Below are 22088 nucleotides of genomic sequence, written 5' to 3' on the forward strand. Positions count from 1 at the left end.
CTATCTTTATTTTCCTTAGTATTGGTAGCGATCATTGCTGTTATAAAGATGCTTTGATTGGGACAGTAACATGAAGATCAAAGCTAACATGGAGCAGCTTGTTAGCTTACTTTACCTGTCATTAATCTGATGTAGATGTTATAAAATGATTACTGTAGCTTTGCTATTATAGAAATAAATTTTGTTCACTGAGTGAAAAAACAGACATTTATCTGCTACATTGTTCCCTTTACTTGATTATGGTGACGTGTTATATATATAATTGCAGTCACTGAATTAAAAAGATCTTATTCCATTTCAATCTTTTTGTTCATTCCTAAAAAAAATTACCGTGGGTCTATTGGACAGTACTTCTGTTTCTGAATTTTCTGTGTATTATAATGAATTTTCTTCATAATATTTTTTGCACTTATATTAATGCACTTTTTTTTAGTTTTTGTGCAAAATACTGTATATTTTAAGTAGAAGCCTGAAATTGTTTTTATTATACTGTATTAGTAATGACATGTGCTGCTGACCTCTTAGTCAGATCAACCTTTAAAAAAGAGATCTTAATCTCAATGGGAGTTTATCTGGTTAAATAAAGGTTTTAAAAAGTATAGTTAATCTATTTTTTTCTCCCCTTGTGTCCATCTCTCAGCAGCATCATATCCACCAAGCATGGCACAATCACAGAGAAACCGCTACTGCAGTGTCCCACAGTGTTCGAACAACAAAAAAAACTTTCCATATCTCAGTTTTCATGACTTCCCAGCTGATGCTGAGACTGGAGCCCGTTGGGTGACGGCAATAAGAAGAGACGAGGGGCCAAATTTTAAAATCCTTCGTGGCAGCACTTACGCCTGCAGTCAGCACTTCTCTTCCGAGGAGACCTATGTTTCTGCAAGTGGTCTTTAACAAATTAAACTCCATCTTTCTTTCTTAAAGATAATTGAGTTATAAGTTAATTTAGCTATTCCCAAGATAATTTCAGTGGCTCACCACGTAAAATTTTATTAGAGCTGTCAAAATCAATCTGTTAATGAAAGGAAATTAATCTGAGAAATTAATTAATTTCTGCACATACAAATGGTTTTTAAAAATACTCACCTGTACACTGTGATCGCACACTGTCTCTTTCTCCTGCATTGTTTACATTTCAATTGTTTACTGTTAAATCACTGCTGTAATTTACTGTAATTCTCAAGCTGTATGCAAACGGAATTTCGTTCTGTACGCACTCTGTGCATACATAATGACAAATAAAGTTGTCTAAATCTAATTTGTCCATGGATGAACCCAGAACCACACACAAGGGACTTAAAATGAAAGTCTTTATTGAAGGTTTGATGGGATGGAGGGTGATGTAACCAGCGAGGTAGAACTGCACGGGAACAGGGTGATGGTGTTGGCAGGAGCTGACGGACCGGAGAGAGACTTCTTGGAACCAGGATCAGGCAGCAGGGTCCACACCTCGGCAGAGAATTGACAGTTCAGGGGAGAACCCACCAGAGCTCGGCAGCAGGCTCTTCTGTAAGGCAGAGGGGAACCGAAGCAAGGCAGCAGGATAAACAGGACAGGTAAAATGGACAGAGCTGCTATGAAGTATCTATGTAATAAATAACTAAAATATATGAAGTGTGATGTCTGAAGTTTTTTTAAATCCATGTTTTTTTGGTCAGTTCCTGAAAAATAACAGTATAGGACACAAGGGGTTTGCCCCGACAGCAGCATAATCCATAAATACTATAGTGAACTGATTATTAGTGTGCATGCAGTGTGCTTGCAACATTATTGACAGCGTCTTTCTCAGTCTATGATGTCCTAAACTATCACAGTTTTAACAGGAATGGGCAGAATTATTTTATTAATTGAGGCTCCAGATCTACTGACGAGACTGAGAAACACACTGAACCCACAGAGGAATTTTGAGGGATACTGCAAAAGTCTGCAACCTCAGTAAAATACTACACAAAAAAAAAAAAAACTGGAGGGAATGAGGCTCCTCATTTTTATTCATAGAGCTGTGACCAAGTGGCCAACAGCATTGACACTGTTCCAAAACAAAGTAAGAAAAGGCTCAACATTATACATCAACTATATCCCTGGTGTGACTCATTGACTAAAAGCTGTGAAACAGAATAGCTGATATAGCAATAAAGCTAGCGTAGCAATATAATGGAGAAATAGAAAACTAATAAATGTCAAAAGTCCTGTTGGTAGCATAGCTACCATTATCCTAGCATCTATGCTAACAACAGAGCTAAGAAGACAAAGCTCTTACCTTCATAATCGAAAAGGTACTGTTCCACAAAGAACTTGTCATCTTTGTCGAGTTTGGAGGCTGGTGTGGCCGGAAGCTTTTGTGCCAGTCTGTGCACGTCTCCCAAACGAAATTTGGGTAGATTGGTGAGGGACTGTGTGAATTCCCTATGTAAAAACACTGCTCGCGGAGAAAGCGGAAGTAAAGATACCCTGCTTCACCGCAGAACGGAAGTTGCATGACGTCACTGTGAAAAGGGTCTATTTCAGCCAGCCATTTTCTTCATTCTTCATGTCAAGCGACTCCGGTAAGTTTTTTTTCTTATTCACTATCAAACGCATAATTTGTCCTTTCAACAGACGCTGAATTTCTAGAATTTCTGTAAATCATTGTTAACTGTGAACCTCGGCCGGTTTTAGTTCTTCAAATGCTGAATTTCAGAAGGCTAATGTCTAATGTCTGAGTCCACGTGCAAGTAGCATTATAAGCTGGCTAATTAACCCTAACATTAAATGGCAGTCAAGCTATCAAAAGTTAAGTTAATTTTGTCATTATAGCCTGGATGTTTGCTTGTGCATTACTTTGAGGTGTAAAATATTATTGTAAAATAGCGAGTATTGCTTGTGTAGGTGGGGTAGGTAGGGAGATGGCTAGCTAGCTAGCTAAAGTTCATTCTGAGCGGGGAAAAAAAAAACGAACCACTAGTGCTGTTTAAAAAAAAAAAAAAAAGTTAATGAGGAAGCAAAGTTATCTTTATCATTGCAGGTTGTATTGACAGACATTGTCGTTTAAATGTGTTGGAAATATGGCTTGGATTTTCTAAAGATATATAAGATTACACTAATCGTCTGTATCGAGATTCAAAGTTTCCCTCCTTGTCTCATGGCTACCGCTAATGATAGCTTACCCTAACACGCAAGGTTCACGGCTCTCTGTGTGTGTGTGTGTGTGTGTGGGGGGGGGGGGGGGGGGGGGGGGGGGTACGGTTGTATTTATAGAAATTTGGTTGTTTATTTATTTAAATACGTATTTCAGAACGGTCAGAAAAGCTTCCCGGTCCAGATAGCTAACAAGCTAGCGGCAGTGGTGATGCCACTGAGCTATATAATACACTGGAGTGCTAATCACCGTCTGTTTGAACGAGTCGCTTTGAAGCCACCAGCCGCCATATTGGTACTCCCTATTTCCCCTCAGTAACTAGGGAATACGTGCGCTACAGCATCGAATAACGAGGATTTTCTCATGTTCAGGGGGGGCTTAAGACTTTTAAAATGTCAAATGCCATATAGTTTTATGTTATGTTCTAAAAATATCAAGTACTGAGAAAGTCATGTGCTGAAATATTTTGTATTTTATTCATTTAAATATATATGTTTAACATTTATAAATATATAAATGCCAATATACAAAAACATATATTTACATATGTGTATACATATATATACATATATACATATACACATACTTATATATACATATATATATATTTAATATGAATAACATGTAAAATATTTCAGCACCTAATTTCCTAGTAGTAGATAGTGTTAGTACATCCACTGACTGTAGAATTACCTGTGAAATATTTTCACACAGTCAGAAAACTGCTTGTTGTTGCAACCAAATCCTATGGGATTCTGTGAGAGTAGGGAGTAGCAAGATGGCGGCCAGTGACTTCAGTTTTTCGGCAAAATCAGCACTCCAGTGTATTATATAGCTCAGTGGGTGATGCGCGCTCGTCATATATCCCTCCGCCTCAAAACGCGCTGGAGCTGATGTAGGAGCCGAGTAGCCTCGTGAGACCATCCTGATCTCGCGAGCTTTCAAGGTTTCACTCGCAGATCAGTCTGGCTACCCTCCGTTGAAGAAGCCGTTCACTAAACGAACGTCCAATCAGCGTTGGCTTTGAGGCGGGTTGAGGTGTGACGCAACGGGAAGTGCGACAGTTCAGTCTAAAGAACATGGCGGCTTCAGCCGATGAAACTAGCGTTAGCGTGGCTATCGAGCAAGTTTTATCGGAATTACAGAGTATTTCTTTGCTGAGCTAACGAGCCTTTACCTGCAGCAGCAAGAGTAGCTTGGCTTGTGGTTGTGTTTTCGTCGTCGCTCGTAACAGAGCGACGAGGAATCTGATTGGTTTATTTGGCCCGTCTATCACCAACGTAGGCCAATCAGCTAACCAGTATTTTCGCCCCTTCCCAAAATTACTTCAACGGAAGGTTTCCAGATGGATATGCGGAGCAAATCTATCTGGCGGAGTCAGGTAAGGAGCCGAGGGAGTAAAGACAGGAAGAGAAACTCTGCCCGTATTTTCTGCAGTTTAGTTACAATGACCGGTGATAACTGCTGAAAGTAGATTACGAGGTGCAGATCACCATTTCGGGCAGAGATTGGTTCTAAAGATGAGTTTTTACACGATAATAACATTGCAGAAACCCAACCCAAAAACCATATAATGTTTATTAATTTGTCTTTTTTTATCTCTAACATGTAAAATTAGTATTTTAAATGTAAATGCTTAATACCATTTCTATCTTTTTGTTAAAATGCAACAAAATATTTCAGCATGAAATATTTATTTATTTATACATTTGTTTACACATTGTTTAAATATCAGGGAGTTCTTAATGATTTAGCCATTATTGGCCAGATTTTAATATTTTATGGTACCAGGATGTTTTCATTCAAATTCTTTTGTACAAGTATGTTTTTTTTTTCTTCTTTCTTTCCAGTCATTTATTGCAAAATCGCATACTAAAATGCCCAAATGGGCTTTTACACTTTAAGACATAAAAAGATAAAATGTGAGTTTAATTTGCGATTTTTCTCGAGTTGAATATTGAAATAAGCAATTAATCTCGATTAAAATTAATATCGTTTGACAACACTAAATTATACGTAATAATTATACTTTATTGGACAGTATTCACCTCATAAAAAGTGGCCTAGCTTCTGGCCTGTTCTGATGAAATGCATGAGATTCTAATGTATCTCAAATTTGAGAGAATGCAGTGTATATAGTTTTTTTATTGCGATAATGAGCACACAAACCTTAGCCATGAATTATGCTAACTGTTTTTTTTTTCTGCAGGGAACATATGCTGCTTAAAACAAAACTTGGTGATGTCCAAAAGTTTGTTAGAATAACAGAGCCAAATCTTAAAGAATTTTTGGTTGCAGGTAAGAAACTGATATTGTGGAATTAAGATTTGCACAAGGAGCTTTAAATGCTAATAATTACTAGATTTAGCTGTTTTAAAATGATATACTATAATATTATTGCCGAATGATTGAAAATTATATGGTCTTAGATTTTGGAATTGATCAACAACTTTTGTGTTTCCCTTTCTAGTCACACCCTTAAAAGTTGTTAAGATTAAGGCATTAGTGAAATGTTATAATCAATGGTTTTCCTGTTTTTACAAGCTGTTGTGTCCATTTTGTAGCATTTGCAAAGTTTGGTGTCCCAGCTGTAACAGAAGGTGTGAAAGTTGTCGACAGTTCAGGGACTGAGTTGGATGAAGATGTTTTTGAGGATGTGGTAATGAATCCCTCAACTGGGGTGTTGACCATCAAATATGACTCAGGTTTGTCTCTAATCTATATTATTTAAAGGATGGGTTGTCTTATGAAGATTGTGATTATTAGAAGTGACCGGTTAATTTATTTCCATTTCTCAATTCATGATTAGAATCTGTCTCAAAAGTAGCCTCTCCTGAGGCGTCCCAACCATCATCCCTCAATTCTTGGGACTCTGAGGACACAGACATCATTCCTGATAGTCCCTCCAGAAAACGCCAGAGGCTGGATGCGGAAGCTAAGCATGTAAGAGTTTTTATAATATTTACATGGTTTGAAGAACTTGTTGAGCCTGTCACTGTCTGGAGGGAGTTTCTCTCTTTTCCGCTCTTTTGGTGCAGCATAGAATAGAGAATCTCTTTATTGTCTCACAATGGGGAAATGACCAGTTGCGACATATTCCTAATGTGTTGAATTCTTTTGTGTTGTGTTTCCAGTTGGTGGAATCAGTTCTTACCAACAAACCGGGTGGGGAACGTATAATAAATGAATACAGCCGAACCAAGTCCTTGACAGATGAAACCAGACGGAAAATGGTTAACATGCTGGCAGCTGACATGACTGAAAAGAATGGGTAATCTGCTAACAGTGTTTTTGTTTTAGCTTGGAGATTAATTTCAAATCAAAATGAAATCCAGTTAATATAACTGCAAACTCATTTCTTCTTCAACTTTGCAGTACATCCCCACCCAGGCAGGTGAAAGAAATGTACGCCAGAGGAATAGTGTCCTTATTCCCCTACCTCAGTGACCCATTCTCTAAGAATGGCTATGTGAGTTGCAAACAATAATGCTTGTAGTAAGGTTAAATGCTGTGTTGAGAAAACTGGAATCATATTAGACCCTGTTGTTTCACTTCTAAATGCTATTAATGAATGTCTTTCTCTTTTTTGTTTATCCTTTCACCCTACAAGGAGCACTATTATGATGGGGAGAGTGGAACTGGGTACTTGGCCTGGAGGATTAAAACTATTCAGAGAAGCACTGCTAAAGATAGGCGATCCTCGTTTGGAGGTAATGGAAAAATTTATGGAACGAAACACAGCTTTAAAAACTCTTAAAATGTCTAAAATCCAATCATTTTAAATTCAAGGCATAAAATGTCTAAAACTATTTTAAAATCTCATAAAATTAGTGAATACTGTTTTGAAAGGTCTTGATGTATTAATGTTCAGTTTTTTTCTAGTTAGGTTAAGCATCTTGTATTCCAATGTGAAAGAGCTGTAAAAAATATATATATATACTTTGCAAGTAATTCCTGGCCTCCAAATTTCCTTTAAGCCTTTTGTACTTTTTTTCCAGTATGGTTGTGGAATGGGCCTTACATTGTATTCATTATGTTCTTAAAAATCTTAAATTTGGCTTGTTGAAACAGTTGCAGGATTGGTTACTGCATTTGTTGCACACAATGCTTCTAAGTATTTTTTTCTTTGGGTCCAACTACACCCTTTAATTCCTCTGACTTTGTTAATAGGCTGGCATGGCAAGTTCTGGGTGATTCAAAAGACTAGACATGCATTTTGAACCATGTTCAATGTATGAAATCATAGGAATAATCATAAATTGTGAATCTAGCTTCTACTTTTGTGTAGACTACCTCTTTAAAAATTGCCCAGGTTTTTACAAATGTTTTTGATATCTGTATGTATAATACTGTATTTCCCAATGTTATGTAGAATCAGCCAAAGGATCCTCTGAAGATGTGTCTGGAGGACCAACTGTCAGACGAGAGTCCGAGTTTGTTCCAGAGACTGCCCTAACTGAAGATGAGTGCAACGAAGCAATCTCACTGATGAAACATTCAGCGGATGAGGACATCGTCAAGAAGAAAATGAAACTGACGTTTGAGCATCGCCGCAACATGGTCCTTGACCCACAGCAGTCAAGCAACATACTGTCCGAATTTCCACGTTTTAAAGACATCAAAGGCTTGGTAATTATCTATCACCCTTTAACTTTTTTTTTTTTTTTTTTTTTTTACCCGTCAGATAATTGAAATTGTCACCCAACATTACCCCCATCCCAGGTTGAACAGGATTTCATTCAGATGTTTGGAGAGGGTATCTCAAGCAAGCTTCTGGAGAGGTGGCCGGTCATGTTCAAGAAAAAAATCATCCAACAGTGCAGAAAGCTTCCATCCACAAGTGAGCTTGAAGAACTCTTGTTGGCAGCTGATCCACCCGAGAATGGCAATGAAGTTGACTTTGGTAAGCTGATTGTTCTTGTTCTTCTTTCGCACTCATATACTTGAGATATTTCATTGTAATTATTTTAATATTATCTAAATATTTACTTAACAGTATACTTAAAGCTGGATCTGTGATAAATTTAGGAGGAAATATTAAGCTAAACTTCAAAAGTACTGAAGTGTTAATCCTATGTTGTGAGTTTTTTTATATCTTGTGAGGATATAAAAAAGAAAATGCTACTGCCAGTGCAGAGCTAACATTTGCATTTCACTGGATTATAAAGACCAGTCTCATAGAGTGTTCCTTTGTGGCATATTTGGCTCACAATTTCTGCCATTCTGAGGTGTGAGAAGTGAACTAATTTCCTGCATTTTTTGGGACACCCCACCTTTAGCATTAGAGTGGTCAAAATGTGTGAGCCATGTCCCAATTAGGTTCCCACAAGGTCTGCATAACTGATGGGTGTTGAAATTGAACACACGATTGTTGTTACAGGTTGGGACAGTGACCTTTCGTCAGTGTTATTGCTGCTACACCTGATTCCACCTTCTGCTCAGGGTCGGAAGAGACCAGGAAAGGTTTCCGCATCCCAGGCAGAGAAGCATCTGGTGGTCTTCAAGAAGGTTTGTATTTTTGGAGGTTATTGAGAGAAAAATCTTATAATTAGGGCTGGACAACGATTAAAATCTTTAATCACAATTAACTGCATAATTTGTGTTATTAATCATGATTATTCGCATTGTATGCACAAACTCCAAGAATTAATTCAAAAGTAGTGTAGAAAGCACATTTCATGTTCTGCTGCCAAATGAAAGAAACTGTTGTAAGATTTGTAGTGTAAACCCTTAACATCAGCACTTATCAGTAACACATTTAGTATTAATCTCAACTTAAACATGTAAAATAAAAAAAATACCAATAATTAAAGCTTATTGCCACTGACAGGAAATTCTCTTTATGAGGGGGAAAACATTTTTAACAACAAAATCCTAACAAACAGGCAATTTCTGAGGTAACAGCAGGGAGCAGCATTACCATTTTATGTTCAATACCAAAGCGTGAAGCACAAAAAAGGTCTACAGTAGCTGTCTGGAAGAACTTTCAACTAAAAATGGAAATTTAAAAGCTCTGTGACTTCCCCATGTCGGCTTTGTTTTAACCACGTTTTCCTTTTTCCTTTCCTGGTTCAATGACAACCAGCAGCGTTCTTCTTCTGTTTGAAACAGAGGCTGGGCTGACAGCCAGGTAGTTGGCGCATTATCGCCAAGTCAAACCCCTACACCGCAGCAACAGACTTTCACAAAATAAAAGCATGTGAGCAACATGCGTTAATGCATGATAAAGTAAATATCCGCGTTAAAAGTCTAATGAATTAAAGGGAAATTACCACGTTAGCTTGCCCAGCCCTACTTATAATAGTTTAACAATTGCAGAATATGGTCACACACACTAAGGCATTTAAATAGTGCTTTATGATGAGTATTGACGACCAATAAGCTGCTAATTTGTATTCTAATCAGCAACTAGTTGGTGCTTAATATGTCTAACCCTCTGGTACCTTTGGGGATGTTTTCATCCAAAAAGGGGGTCCACCAAACTTTGTCCTTAAGGGTATAAGACAGTGGTTTTTGAAAGGGTACCAGAGAGCTACATTTTTTTTCCTGTTTTTGTTTTGTTTATTACAAATGTCTATCTGTAATCATTCTGTGTTGGCATTTGCAGACTGGAACAAACATTCAAGAGCATCTCGATGCCATCACCAGTCAAGCTCAACCCTATCTCCTGGCTGTTGGAGTTAAGAAGAACACGATCCATCAGTTCTTCATCATTCTTGACAAGAATGCCATACCTTGCAGGTCAACATCATCTCTTGGTGCCTTTGATGAACTGTTTAAGGCTCATTTTGTTTTTGGCACATCTTATAACAGCATGCTCCACAACATGTACACTTTCATCCAAACCACAGTGTACAACATAGATGTCGGCAAGGTCAAGGAAAGTCCTCGTGTCTCTGAAGTTAGGGCGAGGTTGCTTCGTTAGTGTTTGAAGTTTCTCTTCTCTAATGAAGTGTTTTGTTTGTCAGGCTGAGTTAAAAAGTTCAAATATGCTTGTTAGGCATTTAAGATTAGTTCATGGCTACTTACCTGGAAAAAATCTCAGGCTTAAATGCGCTCAGACTGGATGTGGATGTGTGTTTGGTACATTTTCTGGTTTTAGGAAGCATTTAAACACCAAACACACTGAGTATATTGACCAAGATGGAGACACTGTTGTTAATTTGAGCAGCGTAGGAGAGGAGGTGATAGCTAATGTAGATGAGACTGCCCCAACATCTGAACTTTTGAGATATTCCAATAGGAGCACTCTAGATATCTGTGCCTCTGCTGTTGCACAACTCAAAGCAGCTGGATTAAGTCAATCTTCTGTAAATAGTTTTGTTTCCTCCATGGAAGAAGTGTGTTTTGAGATTCATGGTCAAGCTAAAGATGCAGCTCTACAGAGCTTATCTCCACAGGACATCGAAATTAAAAACAAAATAGAGCAATCTTTCCAAAAGTTGGAAAACCCATTCACATCCTTAAATTCTGAAACTAAAAGAAATAAACACTTCAAAGAAAAGTGGGGAATGGTAGAACCTGTTGAAAAGGTTCTTGGCACAAGATTTGACAGCAGAAGAAACAAAACAACTGGGACATACGATCAGGTCATTGTAACTGATAAATTTGCATATATTCCAATTTTAGAAACCTTGAAGACAATTTTTCAAAACCCACAACTTTCGGATCTGTTCAAGCCCAGGCATGTACCCAAGGAAGGTGTATATGCAGACTTAAGAGATGGCAACTATTTAAAAAAAAATCCCTTCTTCTCTTTAAAAAAAGATGCTTTGCAAATACAACTATTTTATGATGACTTTGAAACAGCAAATCCTTTGGGATCCAAAAAAGGTATTCACAAATTAGGTGCGATGTACTTTACATTAAGGAATTTTCCTCCAATCTTTAATTCTTCATTGACGAATATTCATTTGTGTGCTCTTTTCCATGCTCAAGACATCAAGCGTTATGGTTTTAATTTGATACTTGAGCCACTTGTCAGGGATCTTAAAGTACTTGAGACTGAGGGATTTAAGGTGAATATGTTTAAAGAAAAAATTCATGGTACCATAGTTCAGGTCACCGGTGATAATCTTGGGTTGCATACTCTGTTTGGCTTTGTGGAGTCATTTGGGGCTCGATATTGTTGTCGTTTCTGTCTCCTTGAAAAAGATTGTTTTCAAACTGTGTTCTGTGAGGATGATCCAAAAGTTGTACTAAGAACTGTTGAGATGCACAAACAGCACTGTCAAACAATACAAACAGATCCTACACTACCTCACATATATGGTGTCAAACGCATTTGTCCACTAAATTCACTTGAGTATTTTAACACAGCCAACAAGTTCTCTGTAGATATAATGCATGATATTTTAGAGGGAGTTGCTCAGTTTGAAGTCAAACTTGTCCTTCATTACATTCAGGAAAACTTCCTAGATGCTGAACAACTCGCTGGTAGAATACAATCCTTTGACTATGGTTACAATCAGCAGCGAAACCGTCCACCTAGAGTGAAGTTGTTTGATGGAAGTAATGATTTGGGGTTAAATGCCATACAATCTTGGTGCTTGCTACGTAATATGCCTTTGCTCTTTGGTGATTTAATAGACACAGATGACAAGCACTGGCATCTTCTACTATTGCTTCTGCACATTGTTAACATTGTATTTTCACCTGTCCTTTCTGAAGGAATGACCTTTTATCTCAAACATTTAATCATTGATCATCATCGGCTCTTCAAGCAGTTATTTCCTACAATCAATCTGTTACCAAAGCATCATTTCATGATACACTACCCTCGTACTATAAGAAACATTGGCCCAGTTCTGCACATGTGGTGCATGAGGTATGAAGCTAAACATAATTTTTTTAAGAAGCAATTAAAAAGCTTTAAAAATGTTACCAAGACATTGGCTAAAAAGCACCAAAGTTGTATGACAATGTATCAGGAGTCCTTTAGCAAGCAAAAATTAATCTTAGGACCAGGTAAGATGGTGACACTAAATGATTTCAAAGAAGGTTCAGAGATTGCTTCCAAATTTGGAGCTGTATTGTCTACCAGCGTGTTTTCTGCAAAGTGGATAAAACATCATGGTACAGAGTACCGCCGTGACTTCATTATCTGCACTGAGGTTGCATTTGAGATGCCTGTGTTTTGTAAGATCAAAACTATTGTTATGAAAGATGACACTGTATTGCTATGTGGAAAACTGATGGAAACTGTGTGTTTTGATGCTCATTACCATGCATTTAAGGTCAGGGTGCATCCAGACAGGGTTCTTAAGGTGTTGAACATAGATGAGCTGGTTTACTTTAAACCATTTGATTTACAACTCAAGTATGGAACGACAGATTCCTCTTTGTATGTTGTTCCTTATTGCCATTTCATGCTGACTTAAGGTCAATGTTTTAAATATTGTATTCTTTTAATATGTTTCTATGAGACAGTATTTTAGCCTGACATACAGTATTTGATTGCTGTTAATAAAGACCTTGAATTTGATATTTAGTGTAAACTTGTGATTTTTACTTTGCATATATAGGGTGACTCCACAAAAGATTACATCCAGTGTAAAGTTAACACTAAGATTTATTTGCAGAAAGTGTTAAACTTCATTCACACAATACAGTGTTAAAATTTTGCTTTATAGGAATTTATTTTTCACTGCAAGGGAGTAAATTAACCAACACAGTAGTGTGTTATATCAACACTTAACAGAGTTGTTTTACTCTCCAGTGTTAACTTTTAGTAACTACATGCGGTGTTATTCTGAACTGGAAAGGAACTCAATCAGAATTGATTTGACACCATACAAGAGTTAATTATTAACTCCACGAAGAGTAATATTAACTCTCTTTAGTGATATTTAACCTTTGGTGTAAAATATTAATTACACTATTCGGTGTAAGCCAGTGTTAATTTTTTACACTAATTAGAGTTAATTTCACTCTAAAATTCTAAACTCTATTGAAAGAGTTAATTTAGCACTAATTCAGAGTGGGACCAAATACACTCGGAAATAGTGTTAAAATCAACTCTTTAAGTGTTACTTTAACACTGCAATATTGTTGTTCCTTATTGCCATTTCATGCTGACTTAAGGTCAATGTTTTAAATATTGTATTCTTTTAATATGTTTCTATGAGACAGTATTTTAGCCTGACATACAGTATTTGATTGCTGTTAATAAAGACCTTGAATTTGATATTTAGTGTAAACTTGTGATTTTTACTTTGCATGTATAGGGTGACTCCACAAAAGATTACATCCAGTGTAAAGTTAACACTAAGATTTATTTGCAGAAAGTGTTAAACTTCATTCACACAATACAGTGTTAAAATTTTGCTTTATAGGAATTTATTTTTCACTGCAAGGGAGTAAATTAACCAACACAGTAGTGTGTTATATCAACACTTAACAGAGTTGTTTTACTCTCCAGTGTTAACTTTTAGTAACTACATGCGGTGTTATTCTGAACTGGAAAGGAACTCAATCAGAATTGATTTGACACCATACAAGAGTTAATTATTAACTCCACGAAGAGTAATATTAACTCTCTTTAGTGATATTTAACCTTTGGTGTAAAATATTAATTACACTATTCAGTGTAAGCCAGTGTTAATTTTTTACACTAATTAGAGTTAATTTCACTCTAAAATTCTAAACTCTATAGAAAGAGTTAATTTAGCACTAATTCAGAGTGGGACCAAATACACTCGGAAATAGTGTTAAAATCAACTCTTTAAGTGTTACTTTAACACTGCAATATTTACTGTGTACTGGAGGATATCAGGATCTAATTTTCTCACTCTATTGAGTTCTATTGTTCTTCAATTATGCATTATGTGTTGTCATTTCTGCTTTAACTTTCTGTTCTCTCTCTTTTATCTTCATAGTAGGTACACCTGGTCTGGCGTTCTGTTAACTGTGACATCATCCAGAGAAGACGGCTCACCCGCTACTACCATCTAATGTAGAACAGATTACTGGATCAATGTGTGCTTCTGTGCTTTTTTGTTTCTCTTGTTGTGTCTCTGCTCTGTCTTCTGTAACCCCCAGTCGGTCGAGGCAGATGAACGTTCATACTGAGCCCGGTTCTGCCGAAGGTTTTCCTTCCCGTTAATGGGGAGTTTTTCTTTCCACTGTCCCTTCATGCTTGCTCAGTATGAGGGATTGCAGCAAAGCCATGTACAATGCAGACGACTCTCCCTGTGGCTCTACGCTTCCCCAGGAGTGAATGCTGCTTGTCAGGACTTTGATGCAATCAACTGGTTTCCTTATATATGACATTTTTGACCAATCTGTATAATCTGACCCAATCTGTATAATATGATTGAACTTGACTTTGTAAAGTGCCTTGAGATGACATGTTTCATGATTTGGCGCTATATAAATAAAATTGAATTGAATTAAAATGTTGTAAGCATTAACAAATCAATTTACACAGATAAAACAAAAAATTGCTTTTCTTTTTCTCAGTTCAAACTTTATTATCATCAAAACACAAATACTGAGAACTGTTACAAATGACAAAAAGCACTGAGGGTCCTGGTGTCTCTGAAGGTGCTGCATACAAGAGCCAGTGTTAAATATGCCTGATCTCCTTCAAGGTGTACCATTTCCTTGGGGATCTCAGAGAGCACACATGCTGGCAACTGTAAAATATAGGTTGGGCAAAACAACATATAATTAAAGATAATCACACTAACTGATTGGGGATACGTTACTTAAAATGAGAACATTGATATTTGATGGCAAAACATCCAACACCATAATACATTCCCTTGATGTTTAAATGCCTTTGGTGTGCACGTGTTGTGTGTGATGTTGACTTCATTACAGGAACGTTTGATCTTGTTATAACCTTTATTGCTCCAGTTACCATCATCACAGTCCTGTACATGAGAGTATTTGTGGTGGCTGTGTCTCAGGCTCGTGCCATGCGCTCGCAGGTCACAGTTGTCAAACTGCAGCTTTCAGTTACAACAGCAGCAAAGAAATCTGAACTGAAAGCAGCCAGGACTCTTGGTGTTCTTGTACTGGTTTTTTTGTTGTGTTTCTGTCCATATTACTGCTTCTCTCTTGCAGGAGAAGACGCGTTCAGTAGTACCACTATTTTTGCTGTGTATTATCTGTTCTATTTGAACTCCTGTGTAAACCCTGTGATTTATGCTCTGTTCTACCCTTGGTTCAGAAAAACTGTAAAACTCATTGTTACTTTTCAGATACTGAAGTCTGGCTCCTGTGAGTCAAAAATACTGTAGAAAAAAACATTCTAACTTGACAAAATGTTTTCTCAAATTATATAATGAACTGATTATTTAATTAACAGTGATTCATTAATTGCTATTATCTCTATGCCAGATTAATATATGCGACATGATACATTTGGCTGCAACATAGAATTATTTAGATTACATTAATTATGGTATGGAAAACTGTTTTTTATTGCTGTTTATGTAATTACTGGAAGGGTTAAATTAAATAAGACAAAAACTGTGAGAACCTTTAATAATTTACAATATTCCTTATAACGTTTACATACTGTTTCTAAAATGTGACCATATTTTCAACGAATATGAAGTATAATTTTGTTTTCACTCATGGTCAATGTTGCCAGACTGCTAATTCGGGTTCTTTGGAACTTTTTGGGCTGGAAAAAAATGTCTTTGGGAAGGTTGTTAGAATATGTGCTACTTTTTACAACATTTGGTGAATTTTTAGGAAGTATTCATTGGGAAGTCCTGTCAAAACAGTTGTCATTGTCTGACAGAAAAGTAAAAAAAATGGTACATTATAATAAAACAAAATAAACCAATAACTTTCATAGTTAATTTATTTTGAAATGTGTCAAACTTTACATATTCAATGATTAATAATCATTGATTAACACATTTTTACTATGAAATGGTATTTGTCAATGTCAATTGTAAACACCTCAAATGCGGTTAAGGCTTCAACTGATCATCTTGATTCATGGGTACCAATAAGAAAAATAGATTGATCTACACTCTATGAGAGAGAGAAAGACAGATCTGAATACCCTTAATAATTGTAATATTCTGGTTTCTGTTCGGGTTTTATTTTTGAGTCATTTTACTCTCCTGCTTTAGGTTCTCTGCTTGCTTTGAGTTTTTGTCCTGTCTGGGTTTTTATTTACTGTTAGGTTATCTGGTTTTGTCATCTGTTTTAGTCTAAGCTTTATTTTCTGTTTTAGGTTTTTTCTTTAGAGTGATTTTGTTTCTTTGTAAGTTGTGTGTGTAGTTTGTTTCTGTCCTCTTGTCTTGTCAGCTTTTTAGATTTGTCTGTTCTTGTTTTGAGCCTCAGCACTGATGTCTGGTCTAATTACCCACTCTACACACCTGCCTTACCCCACCCCTGTTGCAATCATCTCTGACCGGTTTCACCTGCTTCCACCTCCATATAAACAGTTGAGACCAGACATCAGTGCCAGGTCGTCTTGTTGAGTATGGGTGAGTTTTCCTCTTGCAACTTTCTGTTATGGTTTGCTTTTGGATTTTTGACCCCCTTGTCTCCAGAAACCTGAGCCATCCTGTTTTGCCTGTTCCTGCCGTGCCTGCCCCGTTACTCTGTTTATTTTTGTGCCGTCTTTTGGTTTGACGGTCTTTTTGGCTTTTTTCCCTGTTTTGCTTTTTGTTAATAAAGAACCTGATCTGAACCTCTGCTGGTCTGGCTGAATTCTGGGTCCTCTGCTCCGATTCGTGACAATAATAGCTCCCAGCTCCCATTCCATAACCTTCCACAAGGTCAACAGTAAGGACTGTATCGTGTAGAGCAGGGGTTCCCAAACCCCCTTCTGTGTTCCAACCGGGTTGACACACCCCCAGTCTTAAAAGAAAAAAAAAAGCAACAAGCCTTGTTACAGCTATATTAAAGGCAGGATGTTTAATCATGTTTAAATTACCAGAACACACATAACAAAAACAAGAAAAAAATTGCAGTTGCACTTATAATAAGACAACCATCATAACAAAGCTTTTGGAAATAAAATTAGAACATAATTTGAAAAAAATTGCGTGGAGCCAGAGAAAGAAAGAGACACTTAGATCGGTCACATTACCACAACCTGAAACGTCTCTAAAACAGAGTACAATACTCTGATGATCTACCTGTGTGTGTTCTCATTGTTTATTTCATGTACCAGATTCTAAATCTGAGTCTGACAAACAAATTTACACCGCAAAATACTAACATGAAGAAGTTTAATTTGATTTGTGTCTGATGACGAGAGAGAGAGAGAGAGAGAGACTATACTTTGGTAGAGCGGCACAGAGTAACAAAAACGGAGCACCGGCCGCGATTTCCTGATTGTTTCACAGTGGTTACCCTGTGCAGGTAAACACGCCCACGGCAACACACCTCAGCTCCCCGAAAGCCCCAACACTTTTCCCTGTTTCTTTCTGAATATGCGCTAAAACTGCATCTTTAAAATTAACTGCACCTATCTGAATCACAATGAAAAGTATTACAGCTCTGTGCGTGAATATAGTTAAGAAACCATGTCTACCCCCAATTTCCCCCAGCGGTGTGGCCTGACATGAGTAGCGGTGCTTGTAGCGGTTCAGGGTCACGGCAGCATGGGCAGCGCTGTTTGTAGGCGCAGCGTCATAGAGACCGGTCATTCGATTTTATCTTATAAATAAAACTTTTCTGAATTCAATTGTCCCTGTACTGACTTCTAAATGAATACATTTTCATTTTCGACCGCTTTTACAGTTTTTATCTCGCGCACCCCCTAGTGGCAACTTGTGCACCCCACTTTGGGAATCCCTGGTGTAGAGGAAAGGAGCTTTGGACTACTGTGCCGATTCCAAATAGTCTTTAACTTCAATGTAATTTAATGAAGGAAACTCACATGGATGATTTCAATCAAATCCAGGACTGGATTTGACTGGAAATTAACTGCAGAGTGTGCGCTGTCTTCTCTCCAGATATTATCTGTGATTTCTGTGAGGGGGCTGTGCTTACGCAAAGGATTGCGGGATACCTTAAGGCTTCTTAGGGATGTTGCGGAGTTCCTGTGCAAAACTAGCCACGGGACGAAGCTTAAAGGCTCCTAATTCCTACCTCCTTCCTTACTGATTGCACTATTCAGACAGCACTTATCATGGCAACTGTTGACACACCTTTGTTTTGGGTAGAGTCCTTACTAAATGAGGGTATTCAGATGGAGCCAGAGAAAGATAAATATTTTTTTAATATTTAAACTTACAAATCATGTTGGGTGGCAATCAATAACTATTTTTGGATTGCTATTAGGGCTGTGTTAAAAAAATTAGATTTCCCAATTAGGAAACGATTCTCATATTAATTCCTAAAAATTGATTCATATAACCAAAGATCGATTTAAAAAAACTCACTGTGAACTTAAATGTGTGAGTCGTGTAAGTACCAGATCTGCTCGGGTGGTAAGATTTTCTTGGGTTCCTGCACTTCCCGATTACGTCACAATACATGATTGGCTAAGGTTTGCACGATGCGGTAAAATATTGTGGTTGGTCTGGACTCGACACAGTTATGGTGGGATTGCAGTTTATAAGAGACATGAACGATTTTTTACAAAGAAATCTACCATTACCTATTGAAATGAACTCATCACAGCCTGACTACTAGCTCTATAAGTCCCAAGAGCAGGAGGCCACCATTCGGAAGGCTTCAAAAAATTGCACAGTTAAAAGTAAGTCATAGTGTAACTAAACATTAATGTTAGTGGCTACTCTGGGGGGCAGGGGTGGCTAGGGTAAGGTGGGGGAGGGAGGTATTAGGTATTTAGGGGGTGAGGGGGGTCCTGGTTGGGTGGCCCGTACGGGTCATGTTGGCCCCCCTCTCTGGGGGGCGTCTGGTCCGGGGGCTGGGCCGGGGGTCAGGCACAGGCAGTCGTATAGTTGAATTGTGGTGAGCCCCCCAGGGGCGCCCTTCAGGCGGGGCACCCCTGGGGCCTCTGGCCCTCAGGGCCCATGGCCGGGACCACTTCAGCGGGGCTGGCTGCCGGCGGAGCCCACGGGCTCGTCCCCGCAGCTCTTGGGGGTGTCGGCATTGTGGTGGCTGGGGGATTTCCTCGGGGTCGTCTCTCCTCTTTCCTTGGAGGGGGGGGGGGGGGTTGCAGATTTCCTGGGTTGGCCTCTCTTGGGCGCCCTGCTTTGGGGGCCCCTTGGGAGTCCGGAGTTATGGGTCCCCTGACCCCTGCCTCTGTGCTCGGGGAAGGCGGGCCTTTGGTTCACCACAACCACTATCGAGCTATTTCCTTCTGGATAATTTTCACCTAAACTAGTGCACCCCCACAAACTCCCACAGTTGCAGGGTTCCAGGTATTAAGTGTTCACTTATATACAGAAAACCTGTAATTTATTTATTTATTCATTTTCTTCACTTTCTTTTTTCAGGTATCACTTTACACATGTCATCTTAAATAATAATACATATGATTTAGCAATGGCATCAAGGTGTTACTCGATTGTATCTGTTACTTTATATCTGTTGGTTGTGCTGTTCTTTTTGCATCTCTCGTTCCAGGTGATGGAGCAGACGGAGAACGTTTTATCATTCTCTCCCTTTTATCTCTTCTTTCTTTCACCTCTTCTCTTTCTTTTTTTCTCTTCTTGTTCTTCCTTTACTCTCCCATTGTAGTGTCCATATAATTTGAAATTCTCCCTGCAGGAATCACAATAAAACTATTTAAATGCACAAATCAAGCGGAGCACTATGGCGAAAGCTGTTCGCTACACTTGTGAAAGCAAAATCTGTTGAGCTCTATCTAGCATTGAGACATCAATTCCTATTGCCACATTGCTAGACAGGACACTGGGAAGAAAAAAAATTTTTAGTGGCTTCTATTCAATTCATATTTGCAGCACTTGAATCCCAATGTGTTTCTGGAGCAGCATTTATTCACAGTGTGAGTAGTAACTATACATGCTCTCAAAGTTATGTTTTACTTCCCTGAAACAGTCAAAACTGTTGTACCCATCCTTCATCCTAAGTTCACAAAGCATATACTGTTCTTGGGATAGATATGATTGGTCCCCTTCCTACCACCGCAAAGGACAAAAGGTACCATTAGACTTTGTGTTGGCTGTGTGTGTAACTGCCTTTGGGAGAAGGAAAGGTTTTGGAAAACATGACAGTCATGGATGCAATGTATGTTTAAAACAATCCATTTTATGTTGCAGGTTCATTCTGACTGCCACGACCCAATTTCACCAATTGGGTTGTGGCAAAATCCCTCCACAGCAAAACTGCCACTAATGATTTGTTCTGTTTTTTGCTCTAAGTAAATATCAGAGGGACCAAATTGTCCTACTGCTGCCTGTTTTGCAGTTTCGTCTGCTAGCCTGTTTGACACTGCATCAGTGCTCTTTGTGTGAGCTGTACATTTTAGTAAATCTATTTTGCTTGGCAATTTAATTGCTTTTAACACGGGGTACTGCTTCAGGTTTGAGCTTTTCACCATGAGGCTGTAACAGCACAGGGGTCATAAAACTAGATTTACAGTCGACTGTTTGGATTAACGGTTTTTGATTCGCTGGTAGAGCTAAGACATTTGCTGAGATAAGCTCTGCTTTTAGCTCTGTGAGAAAGCATAACAGTAACTGCTGCAAATGAACTCCCATCTGTGCATATATTTTGTGTAGCTACAATTGTAGGTTCCTGCATTAGAAGCTGTTTTGCAAACTTTTCATCAGGGGTTAAGCACACATTTATAGTGATGTGTGGATCAGCTAATGGAGTTTCATTCTCTGGATCTGACAACGTGCTTCTAGCATTTTGCATGAGTTCGCTTTTCTCTTTTATTTGGAACAGAAACGGTGAGAATAGTGCAAAAAAAACAGGAGGATTTTGTTGCAATGACATTACATGTTCTATACGTACAGCTTTATTCCCCCCTGCGTGGGTAAAATTGCAATGCCTAATTTTTCCATTAAGTCCTGTTAAGAGTCACCGCACCCCGTCTGCGGTGACACACCCCAAGTGGACCCAGCTCTTTTTACTCTTCAGGCGGCCCCCACTTGCATATTACTTTGGTTGCAGAACGCATCAAACAGACAAGGATACTTTTAGTTATATTTTATCTACTTTAGACAGAGAAACAGTTACAGACACATCCTATGCATCTGTTGTCTTATTTTGAAAAGCTCGGCTGAGAAAAAGGAAGTGTTGTGCATGCCCCAAGCACACACAAAGTCGTAATTGGTTGCTTTTCAGGAAGTGGGTGTAGCCCAGGGCGGAGACAGGAAGTAGTTCTGTGAATTAGTTTCAGCTTGATGTGCATCAAACCAAGACTTCTAATTTAATCCATATCTAAATGTTAAATCCATATCTAAATTTTAAATCCATATCTAAATGTTAAATCTATATCGAAATGCTAAATCTATATCTAAATGCTAAATGTTAATTCTAAATATTAAATCTATATCTAAATGTTAAATCAGTATCTAAATGCTAAATGTTAAATTTAAATGTTAAATCTATATCTAAATGTTAAATCTAAATGTTAAATCTATATCTAAATGTTAAATCTAAATGTTAAATCTAAATGCAACTGGTAGCAGTAGAGGGTACTGCAATGGGTAGCAGTAGAGGGCGGGGACCTTGGCGTTCCGATCCTCGGCTGCAGAAGCTGGCTCTTGGAACGTGGAATGTCACCTCTCTGGTGGGGAAGGAGCCTGAGCTCGTGCGCGAGGTTTAGAGGTTCCGACTAGAGATAGTCGGACTCACCTCGACGCACCGCTCTGGCTCTGGAACCAGTCTCCTTGAGAGGGGCTGGACATTCTTCCACTCTGGAGTTGCCCCTGGTGAGAGGCGCCAAGCTGGGGTGGGCATACTTGTTGCCCCTCATCTCGATGCCTGCACGTTGGGGTTTTCCCCAGTGAACGAGAGGGTGGCCTCCCTCCGCATTCGTGTGGGGGGACGGGTTCTGAATGTTGTTTGCGCTTATGCGCCAAACAGCAGTTCAGATTACCCACCC

The 22088-nt window shown here is 38.4% G+C and overlaps 4 protein-coding genes across 4 annotated transcripts in view; all 4 read left to right on the top strand.

Annotated features, from left to right (window-relative positions):
- LOC105922248 (trace amine-associated receptor 13c-like) overlaps window positions 1-15391 on the top strand; it is a 41258-nt gene extending 25867 nt beyond the window's left edge. The window contains exon 3 of the mRNA XM_036138903.1: window positions 15076-15391. Coding sequence (XP_035994796.1) covers window positions 15076-15366 — 291 coding nt within the window. The 3' untranslated portion in view covers window positions 15367-15391. The remainder of the gene's footprint in view (window positions 1-15075) is intronic.
- LOC118563755 (trace amine-associated receptor 8a-like) overlaps window positions 1-22088 on the top strand; it is a 189699-nt gene that overhangs the window by 116871 nt on the left and 50740 nt on the right. The gene's annotated exons all lie outside the window — the stretch shown is intronic.
- On the top strand, window positions 5319-10865 carry LOC118563680. The gene is made up of 10 exons (XM_036138897.1): window positions 5319-5419; window positions 5686-5826; window positions 5931-6064; window positions 6256-6392; window positions 6497-6590; window positions 6732-6831; window positions 7494-7750; window positions 7844-8024; window positions 8502-8629; window positions 9729-10865. Exons 1-10 carry the CDS (start codon window positions 5338-5340, stop codon window positions 10044-10046), a joined length of 1572 nt encoding a protein of 523 aa, XP_035994790.1. The 5' UTR covers window positions 5319-5337; the 3' UTR covers window positions 10047-10865.
- Window positions 10044-13307, top strand: LOC118563679. Its single transcript, XM_036138896.1, has 2 exons — window positions 10044-12515; window positions 13218-13307. Exon 1 carries the CDS (start codon window positions 10069-10071, stop codon window positions 12499-12501), a length of 2433 nt encoding a protein of 810 aa, XP_035994789.1. The 5' UTR covers window positions 10044-10068; the 3' UTR covers window positions 12502-12515; window positions 13218-13307.

Source organism: Fundulus heteroclitus, chromosome 7, assembly GCF_011125445.2.
Source record: "Fundulus heteroclitus isolate FHET01 chromosome 7, MU-UCD_Fhet_4.1, whole genome shotgun sequence".
Taxonomy (NCBI): Eukaryota; Metazoa; Chordata; class Actinopteri; order Cyprinodontiformes; family Fundulidae; genus Fundulus; species Fundulus heteroclitus.

Coding starts and splice junctions, on each gene's coding strand:
- LOC118563680 (XM_036138897.1), top strand. CDS start 5,338: ATGCTGCTTAAAACAAAACTTGGTGATGTCCAAAAGTTTGTTAGAATA. Junction 7,751..7,843: donor TTAAAGACATCAAAGGCTTG/GTAATTATCTAT, acceptor CCCCCATCCCAG/GTTGAACAGGATTTCATTCA. Junction 8,630..9,728: donor ATCTGGTGGTCTTCAAGAAG/GTTTGTATTTTT, acceptor TGGCATTTGCAG/ACTGGAACAAACATTCAAGA.
- LOC118563679 (XM_036138896.1), top strand. CDS start 10,069: ATGAAGTGTTTTGTTTGTCAGGCTGAGTTAAAAAGTTCAAATATGCTT.